Consider the following 18,438-nt stretch of genomic DNA (forward strand, 5'->3'; position numbering starts at 1 on the left):
GGAGGAGGAGGTGCTGATCTCTTCTCTCTGGTGACCAGGGATAGGACACAAGGAAATGGAATGAAGCTGTGTCAGGGGAAGTTCAGGACATTAGGAAAAGGTTCTTCGCTGGGAAGGTGGTCGGTCACTGGAACAGGCTCCCTAGGGAAGTGGTCATGGTACCAAGCCTGTCAGAGTTCAAGGAGTGTCTGAATGATGCTCTTAGTCATATGGTTTAGGTTTGGTTAGTCCTGTGAGGAGCAGGGAGTTGGGCTCCTTATAGATCCTTATGGGTACCTTCCAACTTGAGATATTCTATGATTCTGTTAAACATGGGTACTAATGCTATTACTTTATGGAGTGGTAGTAACTGAAATGGACTTTGAAGGGTGAAAGAAACAAGCATGAGATGTGATAGGAAGAAAGTAAAAAGCAATATTCAGCTGCCTAGTCTCTCCTGAGATGCCTTGGAGTACCCTGCCTGGCTTTCATCATGTGGTCCAGAAGGGTGCAAGGTTTTCATAGGTCTGCGCCAGGCCTATGCTGATGAATCAGATACTCCGAAACTCTGAAACTGGCACTTGACATCTATGTTTAGGGGATTGATTCCCCTTTAAAATTGAACGGTTTAAAAAAAAGGGAGGGGAGGCTAAATGATATAGAATATAAAAATAAAACAAGCAAACAAACAAAATCAGGTAGATCACAGAATGACAAAGGAGGCCATACAAGAATAACTTGGGTCAGCAAGACCTGACAGCCTGCCATCAAAAAGGGGTTGAAGGTCACACACAAGGATGTGAAGATAAATTAATAATGATGCTCTATTGTCTCGTTTTGTACAAAGGCATTCTATAATAAAAGGATGCCAAACAGACCTTAAAAAAATCTAGATACTTAAGCAGTCACTTACTCTAATGACTTCACAGATCTATCTCTGTACTTTCATCAGATCTAATCTCTGTGTTTCTGACCTTTCTCCTGATAGTTCAAAGGAGCTAAAATTGAACTTTTCCTTCTCCCGCAAGCTTTTTTCCCCTTTTCCTTGTGGAGTTACAGTCAATAAGTAAAATCATTAAGTTCAGAAATAGAGGATCACAGTTGATTGTGTAGTCTTTCTGCATTCAAATATATATGCTATATCTGAATATGTGTTTTTTCTTCTGGAGAAGAACACTGAGCTCTTCTTTGTATTTGCATCATAATGCTTATCTTCATCACTGTGACATTTTACCTCTCATGCCCATGCCCAAATGTTGAGAAGTTGCTTGGATTCATATTTCTGTCTTCTCTTTTTTTCATCTTTCTACTGGTTCAAAACAGCATAGAGTTCAAAATACTGTCTGCAATAGCAGATACCTTCAAAACTGACACAAGGACACAAACTGACACTGGCAAAGTGTGTTTTGGACAACTGACTGTTATCAAGTCTAGCATCTGTGATATGTGCATCACTTGTGGTCTCAGTAAAGCTATAGTAGACATTGTGTGTTTGGTGGAAATGATGATCTCAGATTTGTGTAACATTCCTAAAAACATTGTGGCAACTTAAGAGATGTCATGAGGTGTAAAATTGTGTTTCAGTTTGTACTGTAGAAAAGATAAGGAGCCACTTACTGTATTTACACTTAAATGTCTGGGAGACAGTGAAAGAATTAAAAGAAGATGAAACAAAGAAAGAAGAGAATGTAAACTCAAAAGACATGGTCCTCAGGGCAAAGAGGGAACATCACTTTATAGATTACTGGTATCACTTATGCTTGTAGCTATGTGTTGTATAAGAGATTAAAATGGAAGAAAACTATGTTTGAGTGAAGGCAAAAAGGAAACTTTCTTGTTTCAAGCTTAATCGATTCACTTCAAAATTCCATCTGCCTGTCTATGGGTTTGGGGAGGTTTTTTTGGTTTCTTGTTTGGGGATTTTTTTATTATTATTATTATTCTGTAGTTGTTCTACATGAAATTGCCTTTACAAATAGTTTAGTTTATAAATATTACTCAGATGGTCAGGGAAAAAAAAGTTTGTCACATAGTTCTGTTCCATTTTTCTCCAAAATAAGATAAGCACACAGGACAGACTGTCAATATTAACAGCTATGATGGGAAGTATGAGACAAGTCTTATTAATTTAACTGTTATGTACTCACTGACCACTTCTTTACCCAATAAATGTGAATTTCTAATATGTTAATGAGCTAATCTGCTGCTGCTGAATTATTAGCAAGATGATTGCACTATGATAATGGTTCTGAGTGGATGTTGAATCCCAAATTAAGATTATCTCCTATTTGTTAACTGCACAGGAACAGATTTCATTTACAAAGACTTGGAAAACAAATATGCAATATTTAGAATTTTTCCACATGACTTCTGGCAGATTTTTTATTTCTTTTTTTCTCTGTAAAATATATATTTTTTCAATTTGACAGATACAAATGTCAAAGTGTACATACATGTATATATACTGATATATATGCTTTCATAAATATGTTTTTTTTTTAAATCTGCAATTTTAAGCTCTGAATTCTGAAAGAAAAATTCATTTTCAATGAACAGTGGAATGACTCATACAAAGCATATTTTTGAGAAGTCAGTTGAATGCATGGTACTGTTGAGACTTAGTTGCTTTTGTGTACCGTTCAGATGATTGATACTTAATCTGAGCCTTTTGTCACTACTAATTGGGATCTATTATTCACTTAGAGCCTACAGATACATAGTTCCATCAACTAAAGTCATTCTACAAAGTTAGAACTGACAGTTCAGCAGTTTTTTTTTTTCTAACTGTTCTTCAATCTTCAATACTCTCATGGCTTGCCATGGGATAGCATATATTAGATATACCATGTTTTCTTTCTTGCCCTAATATAGCACATATTTCCTTTGCCTGTTGACTTTGAAAAAGTAAATGGTATCTGCTTTGAAGGAACAAGTAATGGCAATGTAGAAAATCGAAGTAGCTGACTGTTGGCAAGCAAGTCTGAGACTAGAGGAAAACTCAGATTCAAGAAGGAAGGAAGTTGTTCATGAGCAAAGCAGAGACAATGGGCAGAATAGACAATGATTGGCTGTACATACTCTTCACAGGCAATAGAAAAGAGTAGCAGATGCTTTATTAGTTCCCAATATTCTTTTACCAAAAGTAGTTTTTGAGTTCCACATCTTGAAACACAGCCAGCATAAACACTTCAACACCCACTGGTGAATTGTGTCTCAAGGTCTTCCAAACTGGAGGTGGCACCTCCCTACTATTGAATATATTGTACCTGCCCTGAATATATTGTTGTTCCATAGAGATTGAGTACAATTTTGGTTTAGAGGGGAGGATAAACAAAATGTGAACCCCGGAAAGACTGCAAAAAGGAACACAGACACTGTTTTAATGTAATTGTTATTGTGTTGTCACTTTGGAAATTCCTGAAAATGTCTCTGATCCTGAAGTTAGTCAATAGAATGAAAAGTAGCTGCTCTAATCCACAAGAGAAGGAGGGAAAACAGTCTATGAACAATGTCTGTTGGTACAAACTAAAGGAAAAGCTTGCAATATATAGACAGTCAATGGAATATTTTTGTTCTCTTCCTAGAGACAAGATACACAACGTGATTAGAGAATCTTGTTAGAACTTTATGGACAAGAATAATTTATGATATATCTCATGGCTTTCTTTACATACTTACACGTTCAGAAGACAGAGGCAGTTATAGTACTAACAAGCCCAAGTTAACATCTCAGTGTCCTGACTGCAAAGGAAGAAAGGTAGATGACAAAGAATTCTTGATTTGAAATGCTGACTAGATGACAGGTGGAGGTAGAAGGCACATGTAGTGGCAAATTCTTCAAGAGAGAATGAATATTACACATTTGAAGTTATGTAAAGTGAATCAGATTAAGAAAAATAAAATGAAAATGTTGCAAAACAAATAAATTACCATTGATAAAACATAGAATGGAGGTTTTGACAAGCAAAATTCCTCAAGGTACTGATAGGTTTTACAGCAAACACTCTTTACTTAGTTTTGCACAGACCATTAGGGAGTACAGAGCAAGAAGATTTGGGTTTGTGCTGTATTACTGAAGCTGAGTTGAAAATGACACCGTTTTCTATTTCATGTGTATTAAAGCCAATTCTAATAGTGTGCGTGGGAAAGACTGAGTGAAAAAAAGGGAAAGACATGGCATATCTGATTCCCAATTATGTACAACATAAGCGGGTGATCCCAATTAGCTACGGATCAGAATTCTTAGGTAGAGGAGATGCCAATTTAAAGTTCACGGCAATATTTGGTCTTAAAAAAAATTATTGCGTCTGGACAGCATTTTTTCTAAGGATCTTTGGTACTAAGCAGGAAATAGTCTGTGTACTAGATTAAATTTACTGTTAGCTGTATTTTTTCCAAGGCTCTTATAGCTTTTTCTGTATTTGGTAAGCTGGTGAGGGAGAGTACCACAGTCATCAGGAAAGGTCATCACTACCTGGTGTAATCCAAACCAGTTGATCTGTTCCACAGCTTGCTCCTTTGTTGTATTTTACTCAGAAAAGATGGCAATCTTGATTATACTGCCAAAATTGTTCTGGAAGTGACAGCCAGTGTCTGCTTCCTTTTTTTCCTGAAATTTTTGCAAGTGCATGCATGGATATACCTTAGTATATGTTCTGCAAGCCCTAAATCATGAAGCCTTCTTTGTATGTACAGTAAATGTTTGCCTTCTGTAAGAAGAGCTGTAGAGCACCACTATCAGTAAAGACACCCAGTGTCAGCTGGTGTCCTCTACAGAGCAACAAATCACATTTAAAAGCAATGAACGTTCAGCTCCTGTATGAACTAGCATAATATGTGTGGAAAAAAGTTGTCATGCCTGTGAGTTTTCAGTCCAAGTAACATCTGAGATTCTACTCAGTTGGCAGTTAAATATCATTAGAGCTTGCTTAAAGAATATAAGTGATCAAGGTTTGTTTCTTTTGTTTGTTTCCTTCTTTTAATTACTAAATGCACCAACAATGTTAAGGAAATTCTGTATCAAAGGTGTATGTGAAAACAGTTGTGAAAATTGCAAGGAAATATTCTATGATAAAAGCAAATAAAATCTGATATAATAGTATAAAAAAAGTCACAACAGGAATCAGTTATGTTCTATATTATAAAAGAAACCAGAAATATGTCAGGCTGAATTTAGTTGTAGTAAAGGTAGAGAAGTCCCTTAATCTGGAGAATATCTTTCTGGGTCCACAAACTCATTTTTAGCCATCAGTTACCTGCTATGATTCTCAAGGATGAAAGGGTTTATTATGTATTCTCACTGCCAGACCAGTAGTTGAAAAAAGGTGACATCCTGAGACACCTGACCTTTCTTGATGAATAGGTTAACATGACTTTAAACCAAGATTTAGAGCTGTTTGGAGCCTTCTGAGCTACAAAAAGCAGCAAATCATTACAAATTAATTGATCCCTTTGATTTCTCACTTTTCATTTTCTATCTCAACACTAGAACACAATTAAGATTTACAAAAGATGTCACCTTTCAGAATTAAGTGTAATTATCAAGTTCCTTTCACTTCAATTCAGCCTGTGAAGCACTTCCCAAGGTAAAAGTTTGTGTCTTGAAATCAGTTAACTTTTTGGTTATATTCAGTTGATGAAATAGCTGATTCTTTATGTCTGTTAACTATTGATTAACATAAGGGACTTAAAAAAAAAAATCCTCTTTCTTTATCACCCTGTTCAAAAACTTGTCTTGCTTGTTTTGGTGAGCTGCTACTTCACAGAACCTTTGTGCTCACTTAAGCCATCTTCTTTAACAGATGGTGCAAACCAGCAGGGATAGACCTTTAAGTAAAATGGGTAGTGCTGAGGACCTGACATATTTTCAGGGTTTTTCACTTTGCACTGGATCTTGTCTGGTCCTGTAGACTGAATGCTCATTTGCAGCTGGAATCCATTAGATAACTTCTTTGCATTTCCTCACCCCAGAATAATCCATGAGACAAATTGTGGAAAATCACAGATTTTCGTAGAAGTTTGTGAGAGAGATGTAATCCTTCTGTTAGTTATTTTCTGTCCTCCCTCTGTTTTGTTATCGAATTGAGAATACATATACGAGAAGATTATATAATAAATAAAGTCTGAACATAAATGATATAAATTACAAATGTAAGATACTACTGTTTAAAAATATTTCAACTTATCATTAACTGGTGTATTAAAATTTCTGTTCCTTAATTTGTCCATTGGTTTTGATGCAGTAAAGGGTTTTGGCTTTGCTTTTAGCAAATGACCAAGTTGAAGACTCATAGTTGAATTTAAACGGTGGTTAATAAATCTGAAGCAACAGCTGATGCGAAATGCTCTCAAATGGAAATCTCAGTCACAGACCTAAATTACATCTCTGCTAGCTGTGAGAGATTGTATCTCATAGAAAATCATAAATTTTTAGTGTTTTTTTGTTTTTCCTGTGATTTTTTTTTTTTAAATCAAGCATCTAGTAACAGTGAATCAAGTCACTTACAAATAAGTGATCAGAAAAAGTATCTGAAGAAGGATTGTAAGATTTTTTTAGTTATCCAGAATTGTATGGTTATCTTGGTTGACTAAATACACACTTGTGATACTCAGCTGAGATAATAAATAAAGAAACAAACATAGAAGTAAATGTTCCTCAGTAGTGAATAAATAAACAAATAAATAGTGAATTAGGAGTTTCCGGAGGTAGCAACAAAGTGTATTTCTAAATTCATCTTTTTGTAGCCATCTATTGTTTTTATTAATTACAAGAATATAACTGTGAACTGTTTATGAATTAGGATCTTTGCTTCTAAAGTTCATGATGGCTAGAGTTGAACACCACACGAGAAGTGATAAAACAACTACACCTAATTAGTCACTGCCTATCATTTGAGCCAGAGTAAAGATCATATATACGTTCTCAAGCTGCCCTACTTGCAGGTAAAATATAGTAGCTTAAAGCACTGTAAAATTACGAAGCCAATTCAAACTGTCATATTTTCCTTTCCTATTGGGATGAGCTAGGAGAGCAAAAGCAATCAATTACCGCACTGGCTGATAAGCAGTAACTTGTTATTTTTCAGTATCTTTTTTTTTTTCCCCCTTGGCCAAAATAGTTAACTATATACCGATGGCTAAATATTTTCTCTTGATTTCCAAGTTCTCCATTTGTGATTCTTGTGTCTTTTATCAATGTGTTTATATATTATGTTTTCAAATTAAGCCAGAAATGTGACCATCTTTTATGGAAGCATGTGGTACACTATTTATAGCTGTACCACATTTCTAGCTCAAGATCATCTGTGAATATTCACTCCTAACAAAATCATAATATTACTGTAGGTGGTATTTAGAAGAATGCCTTAGCTTAAGGCCCCAGTAATGACAATCATACCTGGTACTTGCTGTGGTTTTGATTTATCTAAATCAGATCCGCAAATAAGCCATGCACGTTTTGTAAGAATTTTGAATTTTTTTTTCCTTTGGAAATGTTTCTTAACAAAACCTTTGCATTATACAATGATTTTTTTTTTTTTTAATGTGAATACCATGTTAAGCTACTAATGGTTTTACTGAAGGTTGAAGGATTGTGTGCAGTTATATGCTGTTAGTAAAGTTCATAAAAAATAGGCCTTTAAGAACAATGAAGAGTACCTCTGGAGTATGAAATGTGGTTGACTAATAAGTTGTCTTCGATACTGAGAGGTTTTCTTGTTAACAATTGTGACATCTGCATGACTGAAAAATTATCAGAAAAACTGAGCGCTAATTTCTATGTCTGTTTTATAGTCATATGTGCCACTTGGTTCATATCACAGGAAGCAAAACCAAATTAGAATTCAACGTCATGCTGTATTTTGCTGCCTACATGCATTAAGAATATATTGTTCCTGGTACTTTATAATTACTATGAAAATATGTTTTTAAAAAGTTTTTTTTTTTTTTAATGTATGAAATTTCAAATACATATATTATTGTAAATGACACCAGTTTCTAACTTTTTTGCAGACTTGTCCTCAGTTCTGTCTCTGACTACTTTGCTGCCATGTTTACAAGTGATGTTTGTGAAGCCAAGCAAGAAGAGATCAAAATGGAAGGCATAGACCCCAATGCACTGTGGGATCTTGTTCAATTTGCATATACAGGTATAGTACTGCATACATTATACTTCCTATAGAGAAAGATGTTGATAGTTTTCTTTGCTACATGCCAATGAATTATATATATTTTCTAAATATTTTTTTTCTTTTTCATCTCAATCAGTCAAAATACTTATTTACCATTTCTAGGGCTGAATTCAGATTTTCATCTCTTATCTCCAAACTGTTAAATATTTCAGGCCTGGTAAGTATAAGAGGACAGTCTAGAAAATTATATATTTTTCTTGGTTTTCCAATACTTAAAAAGAGTGCCTCATATACACATGATTCAGATTACATGAGATCACTGAAGGAACAGCTGTATTTTTTGAAGAATAGCCCTATATTACTGTCTTAGTCAAATTTCAGTTTAAATAACCACATAAATCTTTTAAAATTTTAAATAATAAAACTTTTGAGCTGGACGTTGTCACTTTCATTTCCTGTTATAAGCTGGTACTCTGTTGTGTAATGTAAATTTATGAATGACTCATAACTCAGAGTTAATAACTCAGAACTTCCTTCTGAATAGTTATTACATTTTAATGCATAATAGATTTGGGTTTTATCCTTAAATAAGCTGTTATGCACAATGTATCTGAAGTGCATTAATATGAAAGAATGCTAAAGTTACAAAATAAAGTAATCAAAAGAGAGGAAATGCCAATAATAAGATTTGTAGTCTGAATTTGTCTCCCCTTGCCTATGAATCATGTAAGTATAAAATATATACTGTTTTCTATTTCTGTTTCATAAGACATCCTCATATTGTTTAAATTAACAGTATTTTATCATGATGTTTCTATTGAATATTTCATTTGAGCTTCAATTTTAAATGAATAACCCATACCTTGCAGTTTTAATCCTCTCTAAATACACATATATTAATTTAATCATAAGTTGCTGTTTGCTTTGATATATTTAATCAGGATATGTGCTGTTTATTTTATGACATAATAACTTTACCATCTTAATAGAAAACAGAAACTGCAAATAAACATCATTTAAGTTAAAAATACTCTTTTTGAGAATCATGTTTGAGAAACTTCAGGTTCTAGGAATGTCAGACCATCTTCACTTATATAGTACTCTACATGTTTCAAAGGGTAGTGCCTGCTCCCCTCAGTTGTGGTTTTGCTATTCAGGAATGTGCATCATCCAGGGGGTTTCAAGCTAGGGATCCATGAAATGAAAAACATGTAAGTAGTTCTCATCAAGCATGTGAAGGATACAATCTGATTACTAGGTATGAGTGTAAAATGAATGGCACAGGAATATCAGGGCAAAATCAAGAATACCTTGGCACAGGATAGCAAAAGACCTTACTGGTAATGTTAAATCGTTCTGTAAGAAGAAGCTAAGAGGAAGAGGAGGTAGGAGGAAGATGAGGGACAGTGTTGTTCCCCTGGGAACGAAACTGTGGAAATACTGAAGTACTACATGGTTCTTTTGCCTCAGTTTTCACTAAAAGATCACGTGCAAACACACAGCACAGTTAATACTGACAACAAAAGACAGCATTTAAGTGTAGATTAAGAAAAGAAAGAGATACAGAAGGAAGGAAAAAAATACTTAACCATTTTCAATATGAATGACGCTATCTCAGAACTGTATTGGTTATCTCTGAGAATTTTGGAGACTGCATGAGGTAATGAAAAACAAGAAGAAGCAAACTCCTTCCACTTTCTGCAAAAGATTAAGATTTTCAGCTGCTTTACTCTCCTTGATTTGTCTATGTCATGTGATGTACTCTTTATTATAAGAGGTGGAAAACTTGGAGGTGTCTTCTTGTGGTTAGGTAATTAAGGACCACAAATGGATGAAAAGAGAACTCCACAGGTAGCGTAATTCCAATGTTTTCTAATTTGCCTCATATGAATTTGCATCTGTGATGTTCTTTCATTTAAACTGTCACATAAAGCCCAAACTACCTTAAAAATGGCAACATTATGTGCCATTGTAATGTCACCTTGAAGAATTAAAAACTTAAGGTGGTTAACAAAGGTCTCTAATTTTGTCACTTGCAGTGGTAATCCACCATTATCCTTTTAGTTCTAACCCATTTTGGAGACCAAATAAGACTTAAAAAGTGTCTTCTTAAGTTTACACTTGAAAAGGAAATTTCCAAATACTTGCTGACAGGAGAAGAGTGATGAGATTCAGGAAACATGAGTCCATTTCGCATGCTAAAAGACAATATGTATCGGATGTCATGGACCATTCTGGTTTTGATTACTCCGTCTTGCATTTCTGTTCCATCAGGTTCTTTGTCCTGACTTACTCTGATTTATCCTGATTTATTCTCAGCTTGTGTCCTTATCTCTTGAAATTCGTGTTAGATCATTTCTTTCTCTATTCCTTTTCTCTGCATCAGATGTCTTATCAAACTCCTAAATTTCCTAGCTACAGTTATGATAGTAAGTTAAACACTGCTAGGGAGCATTTGCAGGCATTGGAATTATATATATTGATCCTGGCAGTTTTAGCCAAATCCAACTAGCAATCTCTCTAACAAACCTTGGGTATAGCCTGGATACGCAGGCTTGTCATGAATGTGGCCATCCTTGTGCAGAGGGCAAGACCATTCAACAGCACTATGGACAATTCAGTGATAACTCACAGGTGATCAGGGAATACTTAGAACATGGTCCCAAGCTTGTTCAGTTTACTGAAATTAAACACAGTGTTTGCTCCTTGGTTAATGATTCTGTTTTCCCATGTTCTTTGCTAGATCAAAACCTGTCCCCTTAAACATTATTCTTTTCCCTTCCCTTCCCTTTCCTTTCCACCATCTCTCATCATTTATCTAGTGTCGTGGTTTAACCCCAGCCGGCAACTAAGCCCCATACAGCCGCTCGCTTATTCGCCCCCGGTGGGATGGGGGAGAGAATTGGAAGAGTAAAAGTGAGAAAACTTGTGGGTTGAGATAAAGACAGTTTAATAGGTAAAGCAAAAGCCGGGTACACAAGCAAAGCAAAACAAGGAATTCATTCACTCCTTCCCATCGGCAGGCAGGTGTTCAGCCATCTCCAGGAAAGCAGGGCTCCATCACGCATAATGGTTACTTGGGAAGACAAAACACCATCACTCTGAACGTCCCCCCTTTCCTTCTTCTTCCCCCAGCTTTATATGCTGAGCATGACATCATATGGTATGGAATATCCCTTTGGTCAGTTGGGGTCAGCTGTCCCAGCTGTGTCCCCTCCCAGCTTCTTGTGCACCCCCAGCCTACTCGGTGGTGGGGTGGGGTGAGAAGCAGAAAAGGCCTTGACCCTGTGTAAGCACTGCTCAGCAATAACCAAAACATCCCTGTACTATCAACAGTTTTCAGCACAAATCCAAAACATAGCCCCATGCGGGCTACTATGAAGAAAATTAACTCTACCCCAGCCAAAGCCAGCACATCTATCTTCGTAGTTTCTTATCTCTTCTCTTGCCCTCCGATTCCTTATTTACCGCCAGTCTAGTTCATGCCCCCTTTTCCTTTGACTCAGTTCACATTCTTTGTGCTGCATGGATATGGGCAAGGGGAACACTGAAAAGTAAAGGAAACAGGCAGTGTTCTGATACCCAGCCGTGTAGCAGCCAGCAGAAATTCCTCTTCAGCCTTTTAATCTGTAATCTGGAGCATAGTCTAGACAGAATATCTGGAGAATTCAGCTGCCAAATTCCAATTACTGACTGAACAATATGTGAAAAGGTTTTCAGCAAGTCATGTCTGTGGCTAGTTTAGCTCTTTATTTTTTTTTTCCAGGAATAGCAAACCATTTTGACAAATGGGCAGTTATTCGCTCTTCTTCCATTTTCTTTTTCCTGTCACTACCTTCTTAGCTCAAGGAGATAAAAAAAAAAAAAATTCAATTATAGTTGCTGCTCTTAGAGAGAAGTTTTTCCCTGGGGACAACTGAACATGTCAGCAAAATACAGCTGAACACGGGCTTCTTTGCAAAAACTCAGAAGTTAAGAGTATTACACTGCAAATATTTTTCGATGTGATTTAAAAAAGGGAACCATTTCAACATTATATTAACTGTAATTCAATCAGGTTTATATTTTTTAGAATCTAGTGAAATTATTTCATTTTCACTATGAATCGTACATATTAAATAGTAGTTCAAGAGAGGTAAAATATTCATATCTATGAAAAGTATTGCTATAGATAAAAGTGTCCTGTACTGATAACAGACCCTTCAGTTCCAGCAATAAAATCAGATACTGTTGCAAAATATCAGAATTAAAGTTTAGTGAAGGGGAGGTTTTGTACATCTGACCTGATGTACAAAAGACCTGAAGAAAGATAGGTATATTTATCTGAAAGGAGAGTTGTTAACATTTGCTATATCCATCAGTAAAAAAAAAGGGAATAATATTAGTTTGGTAACTAGTTACACATTGCTTTGTGTATGTTCATTTTTTCCTTTTAACTCCTGCTAATTAAAATGGTTCTTACCTGTGCTTTCAGAAACATCTATATGCTTCTGAAAGGACATGATTGTCTGGACAGAATTTCTGAAGTTGCTGTTAAGTGCCATTTCCTCTAAATCGTTGAAATAGGTGATAACTCCAGTTTGTTCAAAACAACAAAATTATATTGTCTACTTTTTAAAAATCATTAATAAATGTTTGTTCTTTTGTCCCTTTCTAAACACATTCTGTAACTGGGGGTAGACGAGCCTCTGTATTGGGCCAGATCATAAATGCATTAACTTAGAGACTTGTCAGTAATAATATCTGATAGCAGATATTTGGTAACATGCTATGAATAGTCATAATTTGGCTGGCATGTCCTCCTAACTTCCATCTTTATGGAACATAATTTCATCTACTTTGGTAGTCAGTGATCAAACATCTATTTGTCTAATCCTTTTGAAAACGTGTAGTTTCAGCCTCTACAGCATACTGTGGTAGTGAGTTAAACTCTATAAAATATATTATTTCCTTTGGTATTTCCAAATTTGCTGTCTGATAATTCTGTTTGTTTTCTCATAGTTTCTACTTATGTGAGAAATAACAAATAATAATTTCTTTTCACCTCATTTGTGCAAATCATTACTTTATCTGTTGCTATTGTACACAATAAACCCTCATTTAGCAGATTACTTACTAATATCATTAACAGCTTAAAAAACATGAAACTATGCAACACAGAGTAAGGTTCATCCATTCCAAAATCAACATTTATTACCACCATATATGACCTATTCTTAGACTTCCTTTAGCATGATTGATCTTGGTTTGGGCCAGCATGGAAAGGTTGGTCACTGCTTGACAACCCCTTTGATATTATCTTTTGTTATGCTAAGCCATTCAGTGAGAAGAAAAAACAAAAAGAAACTAAACCATCAGTAAGATAGTTGAATTTTTATAATTTCAGTTCTGCAACTCAATGCATTTTGAATCTGGTCAGAAACATCCTAAATATTATTAGGGAGGTAAAAATTTTATTTTAGAACATATTTGGCATATTTTTATTCCAGTAATAAAGGAAGAGAAATATAAGGGTTAAGGTATATTTTTGGTGTAAATGTGATTTTGAAGCTTTTCTAAAGGTGGTAGGTTTTGTTATAATCTCCCGTAAATATGTCATTTCTGACTACAAATGTACTTTTCCCAGGAGTCTTAGAATATGGGATGTGAAAGCTTCTTCCCTTTTTCAGTAATGAAAAAAACCCTAAAGAAATCTTGAAAATTAGTTCATGACTGTAGGTCTCAATCTTTTAAAATAAATTAAAAAAAAAAAAAGTTTTGCTAAAAATGTAAAAGAAAGTGAATAGATCTTACTTATTTCAAAATCACTCTATTTTCCTATGTTTATGTAAAACTTATATTGGAATTTAATGATATTTATGATAAAGCAGAATTCTGATCCAGTAGAGAATCAGAACTCTTTTACCCCATGAGCTAAAGATAATATTTTGCTACCGTCATATTAGCTTCCATAAGCCTTTCTATCACTCTTCGTTGTTTATTTATTAGATTTAAATCTTTTAAACCAACTCTGTATTTCAGGCTTTCATTTTTTAAGGGAAAATGTTCAATCTTCTTTGACCTAATTAAAAAGTAGCATTTTTCTTCCTTATTTGGTTTTGTATTTAATCATTCAAAAAATTTTCTGTTACAATAGGTCCTAAACAATTTTATTTAACTATATAGATGTAAAAGATACAGATATATAAACAAAAATTTTATGTAGAGATCAAATATATATGCATACATTTAAAAAAATCTTCTCTGCTATCCTACAAAATAAAGGCTACATTTATTTTCAAGATGTCCTATTTTCATGATGACGTTGTGTTTGTTTATTATCAAGAGCAATTTCTTGTGTAAATATTGAGCCTTTAAAAAAGTTTACCATGTAAAAAATAACTAAATAATATCTCAATGGGAGACAAAGAAAAAGTAGCCAGGTAGCAACACTAGTGAATTTAATTTAGGGAAAAAAACCCAAACAAGAAAACAACAACCAAAAAAAAGATGTGTATTGTCTCTTTGCCAATTGTGTGAAGTCAGGATATTACGTACTTTGCAAAGGAAAATGAACATTTTAAACTCTAATCAACTTCAGGAAGAGCTTGCCATCTATGAGAAATCAGCATGTGAAATAAATCCAGTCATGTTTTTGAAGCTACACTTATAAGTAAACTTGGACAAATGCTTAAGTAAGATACAATGTTAATTTTTTTTTGCTTGCTTCACTTTTTTTTTTAAACTTTTTTTTTCTTCTTTTAAAATAGGCAATACTTTTGGTCTGTTTTCTTTTTTTTTTTTACTTCTTAAAGAAAATACTACTCTGTTAAATGAAGGAGTCACAGTACTTACTTATATTATGAAAGGCTTTATACAATGGTAAATCGTCCTCTCTGTATCTCCTAAATAGGTAGATGACAGGGTCATGACACACTGTGAAGCTGGACTGTGTTCACTCATGTATAAGCAAATGGAGTTCTAAATAATTGACAAGGTAGTATTACATGGTGACCAGCAGAGCATCAAGTCCTGTACAGCCTCGATAAGAGCTGCTCCTAAGTGAAGGCAGCTGTCCATCTAAGAGTGGTAACAGGAAGACAGAAAATTAGACTGCCAAAAATACTGATTTAAAGATAGTAAACGGTGTTAAAGTTTCTGTGAAGAGGCAGCGTGACTAATTATAAAGTTAAAGTGATAGATGTACCTGTAAACCACAATTGGATTAAAGCTGAAAAAATTGAGATGTGTAAAAATATGTACTATAAACTCTATGTTAGATGGGCTTTGGGGTTCTTTTGGAAGTGGTTTTTGTTTTATGTATAAGGAGTATAACTGAATAACAACTTTGTAAATGAATTAATAAGGTAGTGGCTGCATATTGTTCTATCTGAAATAAGCACAAAGTTTTCTAATAACATAAACTAAATCAGAATGTAATTACAAGTTTCATAATTCAAATTTTATATATATATATATAGAGAGAGAGAGAGATTTATTAGTGAAACGCTGCACCAAAATTATGTGCTTCTTGTAGTTTGCATGGATTCACAAAGGTAAACCACAAAGGTTTTCCTACTGTTTTTTTGTAAAGGATATATTTGACTAGTAAAAATACACAATTTCAATACAAAGTATGGGTGTAATCTATCCACATGTTGCTGCATTTGATTGGTTTATTCAAATAAACAAAGTATGTTTCGTCTGTGATATAACAGAACTATAACTTAAGAGGAAACAAAGCTGCCTCTTTTGCATGTCTGTTAAATGTTTCATGTGAGCCAGCTGGGGAACTCTGAAGCCAAATCTTATGTGCAGAAAGTATGTTTCATTTTTCAAGCAGCAAGATGACTGATAGCAGAAAATCTAGGATTGAGATCCTAGTGCCCTGGGATACATGGATATGTATTTGATCTTTTCCGAGTTCAAGATAAGGAGTAATACAGAAGCATGTTTCTTTACCTCATTTTCTTAGGCAATGCTTCTTTCTTGATCTTAAAACTTAAGTTTTCATTATTCTCAATTATGCTTAAATGTTTTAGAAAGGACTGGAACTAGAGATTGATCTTCTGGTATTTTGCTGCCATTGGTGACTCTGGGAGCCTTCCTTTGAAGTTACAACAGGGCTGTGAAGTTGCTATAGATTTTCTCAGACTGCTTCGGTCTATCTAATTAGTATGGGTTCCCAACAGTGATCAGAAGAATAGGTTGGTGCTTTCATACCATTAATGAAACTGAAAAAGCAAAAATCAATTAACTAATAGAAAACAAAAAAATCTTGATTTATTTATGCACATCTGAAAAAAAAATAGAGCGTGGATCATACATGGAAGAGGTTCAAGCCCTACTGCATAGCTTTTAATTAGATTTTATTTGGGGGATTCTTTAATTAAAGGACTGTCAAGGGTCTTCTCTGTCAGTGTTATATCTAATAACACACAGAGGGCAGACAGCAGGGATGTAGCAAGAAAGAAGCTGCTTTTAAGCACAAGGACCCTTAGGTTCCTTCAGAACAGAAACTTTATTAATTAAATATCCCAGGGAGGTTTGTTTTTTGGTTTTGGTTTGGGTTTTTTGCGGGGAGGTTGTGTGGTTTGTTTGGGGTTTTTTTATTGCTGAAACTCAGTTGTCTATACAAATAAACAGTGAGAATGATACTTAGCATAGTTTTGGCCTGTGCCAATTTATGGTGTTCACACAGTCCAGGGGTTATCGCAGCCACAGGATCGTTCTTCAACATGCAGTTTAAATGTGACTGCCATGGTTTGGAGGATGACAATTTAGTGTGTAACTGAGGCCATTTCATTCCAATTAGCCTCAGTGCTAGAGGGAAGTCCCAGACAAGCTTAACTTAATAGATATCGTGTAAGGCTGTATGTATATTATTAAAGGCATCTGCTCAGACAAACAATCCTTGGCTCTTAGGTGATGGTAGCTTGTTCACAGTGTGTCAGGCTACTCCCCTCTAGGAGATACTCATCGCATTGAGAACTGGAGTGACCCCTGATAGTGTGCGTATTGTGAAGGTCTTTGCCTCTACCTCTGTGACATGTTGAGTAAGTTCAAGAGTTGTTTGTTCTGTGGTATCATGTTAAAGACCCCTGTGAACATGGACCATCTCTGTCTAGCACTTTTTGCAGGAGACTATTACCTGCTGCTGTCCCACTACGTTTGCTCTGCCATGCACTTGATGGTTGACTTTGCACTTTTACAGAATAAGCCCTTGTGAATTTCCATTCACTTCAGATGGGAGATCAATTGTTCCAGGAACTCTGGGATGAATGATAAAAGGACAAGTTAATGTAATTGAATTGACCTGGAAGACGTTGTTAGCCATTGTGTAATGGAGAGTACAGAAAAATGGTCATAAGTTATACCAGATGGTGGTAGACCTTGAACATACTTAACTTCTGGATATGGAAGACCCCCTGTGAGGTTCTCTTCCGGGAACAGATACTTGTCATAAACTCCTTTTCAGGAGTCAATAAAGAGAGAGTTGCAGTTATCCACAGAAGCCTTGTTTATCAGGGTTGCTCCAATTTAGGAAGTGGGAAGGTGGTAGTGATCTGATGATCTGCAAAGCCGTCATTCAGATTATCTGTCCATGGATGTTCTGCATTGACTACACTTCCAAGATCATATGTTAACCATACCTTTGCTCTGGTTAACTTTCTTACTAGTGCCGGAGCAATTGACAAGATTCACGTTTTCATCTAGTGTTCCTCATTTATTCTTATTTATATATCAGCAAAGCCTTAGTGCAACACCAAGGATTATTCCTGGATTGAATTATCAGCTATACTGTCCATACGTACAATGCAAGAATCTTCCAAAGTTCCTCACTGCAACTGTAGAACTAGACTGTCATCCTCCTCCACCTGTGGATGCCAGCCTGCTTGGAATCAAATACCTTCCTACACTGAATGTCTTTCTGATCCTGAAACAAACTGTGGGCTTTCATGTAGTTAGGTCTGTGGGAAAGATCTTCATAGACCCATTTAGCTTAACCAACTGAAGAGACTGACTGCCTCCTTAATTTTTTTTTTTTGAGCAATCCCTGCTCTGAGGATCTTGTGTCCAGCTGGAGCAGATGTTTTCCATTCCTGTCTCTGAAACACTAAGTCCTTGCTCATTTCTGGGGTCATACAATACAATGAACTGTTACTGTTCCTCCTTTTACCCAGCATACTTCATTAAGGGACAAAATTTGTAATTATGTATTGGGAACCAGCTGCTTTCTCATTCTTTTGATGCAGCGTATGAGAATTGCCTGGAAAAGAGCTCTGAACTGGATATCCATAAATTTTGAGTGTCCAGAATGATCGAGACTGTTATGGGGAGATAGCTGGTG

General features: G+C 35.3%; 1 protein-coding gene across 1 annotated transcript in view; it reads left to right on the forward strand.

Moving 5' to 3' along the window:
• Positions 1-18,438, forward strand: part of KLHL1 (kelch-like family member 1) — a 181,793-nt gene that overhangs the window by 8,969 nt on the left and 154,386 nt on the right. The window contains exon 2 of the mRNA XM_009323524.1: positions 7,990-8,126. Coding sequence (XP_009321799.1) covers positions 7,990-8,126 — 137 coding nt within the window. The remainder of the gene's footprint in view (positions 1-7,989; positions 8,127-18,438) is intronic.

This window comes from Pygoscelis adeliae, unplaced genomic scaffold, assembly GCF_000699105.1.
Source record: "Pygoscelis adeliae isolate BGI_AS28 unplaced genomic scaffold, ASM69910v1 Scaffold44, whole genome shotgun sequence".
Taxonomy (NCBI): Eukaryota; Metazoa; Chordata; class Aves; order Sphenisciformes; family Spheniscidae; genus Pygoscelis; species Pygoscelis adeliae.